This window comes from Lactuca saligna, chromosome 8 (assembly GCF_052625555.1).
Source record: "Lactuca saligna cultivar CGN05327 chromosome 8, ASM5262555v1, whole genome shotgun sequence".
Taxonomy (NCBI): Eukaryota; Viridiplantae; Streptophyta; class Magnoliopsida; order Asterales; family Asteraceae; genus Lactuca; species Lactuca saligna.
In genome coordinates this window covers 223,376,115-223,385,841 of record NC_136424.1, presented here as the reverse complement: position 1 = coordinate 223,385,841, position 9,727 = coordinate 223,376,115, and the positions used below count along the sequence as shown (strand labels likewise).

Below are 9,727 nucleotides of genomic sequence, written 5' to 3'. Positions count from 1 at the left end.
GCTTCATTATTTAAAAAAATTCTACCATCATCATCAAATTCATCATCAACATCATCTAAGTTATCGGCAACGACATTTCTATTACGTACTGCTAGCACCGCATCAAGTGGTAATGTTACAGGCTGTACATCATTTCGAACTATGAAAGAGGTGTCAGGTAACTCTTCGGATGGTTGAAAAGGTGGCAGTTCAACAGATTCCTCTTCTTGAAATATATCATTCATCAATACTTCGTCTTCAACATGCTCTGGTATATCATAAATATTACGATGGTTTACTCTTTGGACCACCATCCAATTCTTCCCACGTGCTAAATTATTCAAATAGAAAACTTGTTGAGCTTGATTGGCCAAAATAAATGGTTCTTCTACATACCACTTAGATGTAATGTCAACTGATGTTAAGTTGTGTTCAACAACCATCTTTTTTCCCTTTGGATCGGTATTATACCATTTGCAACGAAACACAAATACCTTTCTCCCGAGTATGAAATCCAACTCTAAAACTTCAAGTAAAACACCATAATAAATCAATGCATCATTCTCATCCCCTACACACACTCCACTACATTGTGTTTTAAACTTGTCATCACGCTCCTTGCAACGAAATCTAACACCATTCACGATACAACTTTTCCAACTTGTGTAGCGATCATCAGGAAATTGTGACAAGGCGTACAAATCATCGGTTGCTTTAGGATCACCATTAGCCCTAAGCAAAGCCATCTATCAACTACTTAGTTTAGTTATAAATGTACTTAAAATCAATTACTAAAAGTAATAAATTTGTAGTTTTACCTTTTTCTTGAACCAAGAGGGAAATTCATTTTTTTGTATGGTATCTATATTTGCTTGTTGTATATTTCTTGAGTATAGAGATTCTTTGTGCTCCCTAAATTTAAGAACAAGTTAGTTGATTTTTGTGAATTAATTAGTAATACAAAATATAAGTATATCTAAAAATATAGGAAACTTACTCTATGTAAACATCAAGTTCATTTTCACAATTATTAATGATGTACCATTGCACCACATCAACATAATCCCCTAGTAGTTCGAATTTCGAAGCACCCAATGTACGGACTTTATTGGTGAATACCTCCAACCCATGTTGGGTGGTTGGTACATCCCAATTGCGTTCATCGCGGTTGAATCTTGTCTCGATATCATCTACATAACGAGATAAAAATGTGACAGCCTCATCGACAACATATGCTTCAGTAATGGATCCATCAGGACGAGAAAAGTTACGAACATATCCCTTGTATGTACCCATACGACGTTCGATCCCAAACATCCATCTTTGGCTTACTGGTCCTCCTAATAACACCTCCTCTGGTAAATGTACGCACAAGTGAACCATGATAGTGAAAAATGATGGAGGAAATATCTTCTCAAGTTTGCATAATATGATTACAATCCCAGTCTTCATATCCTCGAGTTCTTTAGCATATAGAGTCTTAGAACATATTTTTTGAAAGAATTGGCAAAGCTCGATCAAAGTTGTACGTATTTCGTTGTTCAAGAAAGGAAGAATGGCTACTGGTAGTATTTTCTGAAGCAATACATGGCAATCATGTGTTTTCATCCCCCCGAGTGTATTAGAATCTGTCGCACATCGACTTATGTTGGACGCATAGCCATCAGGTAGGCGAACAGACTTGATAAATTTGCAAAACTCCACACATTCATCTTTAGTCAATGTGAAATTAGCATGAGGTTTCTCAAATTTTCCATTTCTCTCTCTTAGCCATTGATCCTTGCGAATATTAAGATCCTCCAAGTCTAAACGTGCATTTGTAGTATCCTTTGACTTCACGGGATCATTTAACAATGTCCCAACTATATTATCATGGACATTTTTTCCTATATGCATGACATCAAGATTATGGCGCATCAATAGTTTAGACCAATATGGAAGTTCAAACAATATACTCTTTTTTGACCAATTAAGCTCATTAGCACCTCGTTTACGCTTCTTATCGACATTAATAGGTGCTTTTCCAGTAATGCGTCTTGGAATATCCGCCAACCGTGTTAGAATTTGATCACCTGTAAATCGGCGAGGTTTTTCCCTTAGCTTTTTCTTCCCATCAAATTCTTTGCTATTTCGCCACCTATGTGTTTTGCTTAAAAAACATCGATGTCCAATATAACATTGTTTACCACGAATCCTTCTAGAACGGGTATCCTCAAGGCATATTGGACATGCCAGCTTACCCATAGTACTCCACCCAGACAAGTAAGCATAAGCAGGGAAGTCACTGATTGTCCATATTATTGCGACATGAAGAGTGAAAAGTGATCTTGAATGTTCATCATATGCTTGAACCCCATTACCCCATAGAACTTTAAGTTCGTCTACAAGTGGCCTTAAGAAGATGTCAAAGTCTTTACCAGGAGATTTTGGCCCAGGAATTAGTAATGTTAGAAAGTAACTACTCTTATGCATTGTACACCAAGGTGGCATGTTATACGACATCAAAATAACAGGCCACATACTATATGAAGTTGTCATATTGCTAAAAGGGTTAAACCCATCTGAAGCCAACCCCAATCGTACACTCCTAGGATCATCTGCAAAATTAGGATACATTTTATCAAAATGTTTCCAAGCCTCTCCATCAACCGGATGACGCAAAACTCCAAGCTCATCTTTACGAACTTCTTTATGCCAACGCATGTCTTTGGCAGTGTGGCGTGAAGCATATAGACGCTTCAAACGAGGTATTATTGGAAAGTATCGTAACTTTTTATGAGCAATTTTGTTGCGCACGTAACGATTGCTTTGACAAACAGGACATGTTATGGCATCTTTGTTGTCCCCATAGAAAATAGCACAATCATATTGACAAACATCAATAAGCTCATAACCTAAACCGGCTTCACAAAGCAACATTCTAACACCGTAATAGCTCTCTGGACAATTATTACAATCAGGAAGATCCTCGTGTAGCAACTTTAGCATCATCTCAAACGAATTATCTGTCCACTTGTTCATCACTTTCAAATTCATCAACTTCACAACAAATGTCAATGTAGAACTTTTGCATCCTTCATACAAAGGTTTATTTAGAGCTTCATGTAGCTTCTCATAACGAGCATTTTCTGGGTGTTTGTTACCAATTAGATCATTGGTAGGTCCAATATCAAATAATGGATGACCAACTGCATCCTCTAATCCTGCTCTTAAGCCGGCAGATTCAATATTAACAAAATCATTATGTGGAACATCTTCTTCTTCGATTTCATCTTCACCATGATGCACCCACCGTGTATATGACTTATCAATTCCTACACTAATCAAATGAGAAGTAATGACACTTATATTTTGTAATCTCGAATTGAGACAATTACTGCACGGGCATAGAGTTAACCCATTAGAATTCAAAGTATGTCGGGCAACATTTAGAAATTCCTTTACCCCGTTCACATACTCGATAGAGGTCCTATTCTCAATCTTGACCCATTGATGACTCATACGTTGTATCTAACCATTATTACCAATAGAAATCAATTAGTGTAAAGTTTTTTCTATGATGCTATAAGCTGGAAATGGCATACAAACAAAATTAGATAAGGTAGTTCACACTTAGTTCAAATTAGCATTATGAATACAACTTATGATGGAAATGTAATCTAGACTTAGGGTTATTTTATTAATTTTAAGAAGTAAGTCTTGCAGTTAAGATGACAGTTACAGTTGGGAAGGAAGTTACTGTTAGAAAGATGATGGGAGAAGTGAGAAAGATGATGGGAGAAGTGAAATTTCAGAAACACCCCTGATGGTTGAAGTAGTAAAAGTCTAGATTAAGGGGGAATGATGGAAATGTAATCTAGACTTAGAGTTATGTTAGTAATTTTAAGAAGTAAGTCATGCAGTTAAGATGGCTGTTACAGTTGGGAAGGAGGTTATTGTTAGAACCATTATATTTTGGGTCAAAAGTCACATTTGTTCATTAACATCTCTCTTCTCTGATAAGTAATGTTCAAATTATTGCTTTAATTCAATGTTTCTTGGGCTTAATCCCAACAACTTACAGGTGTTTGTGTGTGTTTAATTCAAATTATCATTGTGAATACAACTTACAGAAAGGAAATTTTCATTTGTTTCAATGTTCTAGTGTTGGGTTCTAATGTTGTTAGCGTTTACGTTTTTTTATGCTTTAGGGTTGATAAAAATGATTGAACATGGGGTAAACATGGTGAGTTTTTTTTTCCATTCTGCTAGATGTTTTTAACTGTTACAACAGGTGAGAATTTTTATCTGTCATGTCAGAGACTCATATGAACAGTGAACAAATCTTCTAAAACTAAAATAGAAGAAGTTTACAACAGTTGTTCAAGATTTGTAATCTTTATGGGAAAGTGTTATGTTAAGTATACGTTATTCTAATAGAAACAATGCTAAAATTCTGCAAAAAGGAAGGCGTATTAAGTTTTTTTTAACATATCTTTATAGTTTTAGGAGTGGTATTGAACACCAAAGAGATTGCCAATGCAGATTATAAGGTGAAATTATAGATTCTTTAATGTAGTATTTCTTACTTATGCTATTTTTTTATACAGGCTCCCCAATAAACAAATAACAATCAGGTAATTTTTTTTGAGCAACTTTAGGTGAAGTATGGTTGATCATTCTCATATCATTTTTTATGGCAAAGAGCTAAAACTGCATATTTAAAGGGCTACATTATTTCTCATTAGAAAACTTGAAATTATTAATCTTATAAATTAGGAGTTAACACCATGATAATGGGTTAATTAATTTTAAAGTGTTTCGTGGTTTTCTTATGTGCTATATTGCCGGAGCTATTTTCTAAATACAATAGCTTGGCTATATACATGTGGTTGATTCTTATGTCATCTCATTCTTAAAATTTTTTTAGTATATCATTGAACAGTGAACAAAACCACAAAAAAGTGATATTCTAAAAAGCTTTGTATTCAAAGGTTCAATGCATGAGGAACAGAGCCTTCTTAAAGTGATTGTATGTGATTATTATGTTGACATTTTTATATTGACTCAATTTATTCATTGTTGATTTTGTATCATGTATTGAAGGTATATGTATTAATACGATCTATTTTTTTAATATGGTCAGAAAAAAGTGAACAATATTTTATCCTTGTTATACAATACGGTTGTTTGACGCTATTATATTTAGATTTTTGTAGTAGTAAAAGTAACAACAAAATCAAAGAATTATATGCAGTAAACAAGTTCATATGGCAAAAAAAAATGGGAAACAAGAAAGTAAGGAAAAGAACCTGAACAGATAGACTGGACTATGGAGCAGAAATCGATGATGAATGGAGAAGGAATACAAGGGCGTTGATGCAGGATATGAAACAAGAAGTAATTAATTAGTTTGATGGAGTATTTGATTACATCAATACAAGATCAAACAATCAATTTGTACCTGAAGCCTTTGTCGCACCTTGTTTTGTCGATGCTTCCCCTGCGTATTAGGGTTTTGTCGATCGTTTGTGGAACAATGTCAACATAACAGCATACATAGAAAACTAAAAAACCCATGATTCGTGATTTTCGGATGTGATCCCGGTTTCAAAGCTTCCGATTGTTTTGAAGATACGTGATTGATTCGCTCCTAGTATGCATTTTTTTTTATTTCAACGTTATTTTTTTCTATTTTGGTTTACTTTTAATTTTTTTAACACATGGAATTTTTCGTTAATTAATTTCTTTTTACTTTTTGATTTTTAATACTTTTATTTCTTTTATAACAACTTATGCAAATGGTATTTCGTAGTTAAAAAATAGCTTCCATCATATGGTTTTCAACTATCCATTTATATTTTTGATTTTCAATTACTTGATTTATAATTTTTAGTTTCAAATTAAGTTATTTAAAAAAGAGATTTATATCCAATAAATGTTAATGGTGTATATATATATATATATATATATATATATATATATATATATATATATATATATATATAAATACACATTATTTTTTTTTTAAATATGTGTGCCTATATCAATAACCAATTTTGGAGGGAAATTTCCCTCAAAAAAACATAAAAGTTTCTTGCTAAACAATTTTACCTACACATGTTAATTGTTGATTTCTGTAAAAAAAATATTAAGAAATATCAACACATATAATATATGTAGGTATTTGATTTGCCTAATATATTTACCTACACATAAAATATGTGAACGTATTTTATTTTCTAGTTATTTATGAATAAGAACTATCTAATATATTTACCTACACATAAAATATGTGTATGTATTTGATTTGCCACGTCATTTATGAAATAATAATAACAATTGTCTAATATATTTACCTACATATAAAATATGTGTAGGTATTTGATTTACCATGTCATTTGTGAAATAATAATAATAATAACAATTGCCTAATACATTTACCTACACATAAATATATAGATGTTATGTGTTGATATTTACTTTGCCACGTCATTTATTTAAATATTATATATTATTATTAGTTAATTTATTTATCTACATATGTGTGAAATAAAATTATGTGTTGGTAATATCAATTGAAGCACCTACACATCGATTTCATCTATATATATGTGTAGGCATATTACCTACACATAAGGAAAGTTTTTTATATGTGTGGGTAATTTCACATTCCGTAAATCGCAAATTTTAGAGGGAAACGTTTCCCCCCAAATTAAATGTTAATATTGGTAATTCTCTACACATATTAAGTGTCGTCCGATATGAAAAACTATATGTTTAATTACCCACACATATGCAAAATATGTGTAGATATTTACTTACACATAACATATGTAGGTAATTTATGTGTAGGTAAAGACCCTAATTTCTTGTAGTGTTGGTCACCTTCTTCTTGCAAAATCACCCACACAAGGATCAAAAATGGCTTCCTTTCTCTCTCAAAACGCTCACACACTCTGGGGTCTCTCTCAATCAACTGGTAGTTGCAAATGAAGGCCATAAGGGCCTTTAAATAGGTCTCAAACCTCAGAAATTAGGGTTTCATTAAACAGCGTGGACTCGCTGAGTCCAGTCGTCGACTCGCCAAGTCCGATCATTAACCGGATAAGAATTCGCGACCCTACTCGGCGAGTCTAAGCACCAACTCGCCGAGTCCCTCCACAAACTCCAAAATAAATGAATAAATAATATACTTGGGAATCCGGATGTTACAAAACTACTATACATACTGATGGTAGCCAGGGTTTTCGAACAGAACTTACATTACATGCTGGTGGTAGCCAGGGTTTTCAAACATAACGTACTTTTCATGCAAAAACCAACAAACATGTTAGAAAATATTGGATTTTCTTGGCAAGCATGCATACGTATTTCAGAACTTGATAACAACGGTTTTTAATATAATTGACATTTTACTTATAATGGAAAGAAGCCATTTATACAAACTCAGTGACTAGTTTTCAATACACAAAAACATGCTTATGAACTCACCAGCTTTACGTTGATACGTTTTCAAAACCGCTTGTATTCTCAGGGCAACGATAGACAGGTACCTTGTCAGCTTTTGGAGAAGACGGAACATTTTTGGAGTCTCGTCTTTATCTTTTGCTATATGTTGTTATGTACAAACTATGTTCTCAAAACAGATGTAAATATTTGTATTGTAATGTAATGGTTGTGTTTACTTTGATTGCTATGATACGATTGTTGTGATACTACACATGACGTCACTCGCCCCCGGACATTTCCGCCGTTGTTTTTCTGACGGTTCGGGGGTGTGACATATACTACACGCCTATTCATAACTTTAACTTCTTGTTCAGGAACATCAACACAACGACCACCCACATCATTAAGATATGTACCAACATCATCATCCCCAACATACTTGTAATTCTTAGGATCCACATAGTGAATACATGAATACTTAACATTAACATTTTCAGCAACACTATGAAATTGAGGTACACTAGGAGTATTGAAAGTACCTATTGGATTGTTGCTCCCTTTATCGCTGCATAAATTACCAACCGACTCATTTCCACTCTCGCCAGCCTCCGTAACAGCATCACCTTCATCAGCCACCACAAACACTTTCACAGCCTTTTATCCACTAGATTTGATTACATTGATCAACATTCTAACATCCATGTCTTCAACTATAGCTATATAATGATTCAATTCAGGATGATGGAAACAAACAATAATTTTATATTTGTCTAACAAACCAGTTTTCCTTATCACCAAAGATACAAATTCACTATAACTAATATACTTAGCAAATATCAAAGCGGATTAAAAAATACCTAAATGTGGACATACGTATTCAAGATCTGTTTCATTAATTTGCCATCTACCACTGGTTACAAAATAAACCAAATATTCATTCATTTTTAGAGATGATTTAAACAAATTTTCCAAACAAATAACAACTAAACTCATAATTTTTTGCAAAAGTTTATATATAATAAGGTTGTTTCGTAGTCAAACCCATCAATTTCGTAGTAAAAAAAAAACAAAAAAACCATAAAATCACAGGTGAAAACGAGAAGAAATTGTAGATAGACTATGTCCATTTGTGATTTTAGCCTGGAAAACACGGTATATATACACCGAAAAAAAACCACCCGTGTTTTAGCCACTTGTATATTCGTAAGTGACTTGGCAGATGTGTTTAATCCATCTGCGATTATAGTGACTAATAATGCAATTTTGGTTTTTGGCTATTTTATACAAAGTAATTAATATTTTTGGTTAAATTTGTAATTTTCTCAAAACAAGAAAATATTTAAAAGACTAATTAGTAATTTCTGGTTGGATGCAAGTTAATCAACAACCACACGGACCAAAAACAAAAAAGATATCTGATTTTGAACCAATTATATACATGTTTAAGGTTTTTCACATTGAAACTATAGTTTTTTATTTTTTATTTTTTACAACAAGATGACCAAAATTTTTTACAACAAGATGACCTAAGGTGCTGTTTGTTTTTTCGAAGCGAAAATTCATGAAGTCTGCAGACCACCTCTGCAATCCTCTGTAGCAGAAGAAGTGGAACAAACGACTGCAGCTTATAATAAGAAACATGTTTGTTTTTTAACATCTGCAGACTGCTGCAGTAAACTAAAATTTAAATAAACTAATTTTATAAACTGAAAATAGTTCTCAACACTGAAATTTAATAATTCCAGTTTTAAAACATTGAAATAATAATAAAAAGAACATGTAAAAAACAAAAATATAAAACTTTTTTTTTAAAAAAAAAACTTAAAAAAATGTAAAAGAAGCTAATAGTTTTATTCTAGAAAAAAAAACTAATTTTAAAAAACATTAAAAAAGAAAATAATAAAAAAATTAAGAAAATATTGCAAACGTTGTCTACAAAGTTCGTAAAAAATTACACGCGTTAAAAAAGATGTAATTGAAATTGAAAATATTATTAATAAAACGGTAAAAAAAATTAAAAAAATCAAGTTAAAAAAATCATGGAAATTATAAAAATAAATAGTATCACACCCGGAAATAAAAATTTAAGAAAATCAAAGTTTTAAAAATAAATTAAAAAAAAAGTTATACAAAAATCCTTAAAAAAACACTTAGGTGCTGTTTGTTTTTTGGAAAAAACCTCTTCAAACCTCTTACTGTTGCGCGGCGCAGCACACGCGCAACACTTTTCATCTCGCAGTTGTTTGTTTTTTAGAAGTCTTCTGAGTCAAAAACCTCTGCGTGTGCTCTGTTTGGCGCAACACTTGTACTGTCTCTT

The 9,727-nt window shown here is 32.5% G+C and overlaps 1 protein-coding gene across 1 annotated transcript; it reads right to left on the bottom strand.

Annotated features, from left to right (window-relative positions):
- Positions 1-972: 972 nt before the first annotated feature.
- Positions 973-8,352, bottom strand: LOC145010519 (uncharacterized). The gene is made up of 3 exons (XM_078969051.1): positions 8,284-8,352; positions 7,774-8,064; positions 973-3,489 (listed from the first exon to the last, which is right to left on the bottom strand). Exons 1-3 carry the CDS (start codon positions 8,350-8,352, stop codon positions 973-975), a joined length of 2,877 nt encoding a protein of 958 aa, XP_078825177.1.
- Positions 8,353-9,727: the final 1,375 nt, after the last annotated feature.

What these genes read in the sequence shown, in the direction of transcription:
- LOC145010519 (XM_078969051.1), bottom strand. Translation starts at nt 8,352, where the DNA reads ATGAATGAATATTTGGTTTATTTTGTAACCAGTGGTAGATGGCAAATT. An exon ending in ATGAAACAGATCTTGAATAC is followed by an intron (nt 8,065 to 8,283) that starts GTATGTCCACAT and finishes AGTGGATAAAAG; the next exon opens with GCTGTGAAAGTGTTTGTGGT. An exon ending in TTGATGTTCCTGAACAAGAA is followed by an intron (nt 3,490 to 7,773) that starts GTTAAAGTTATG and finishes AATAATGGTTAG; the next exon opens with ATACAACGTATGAGTCATCA.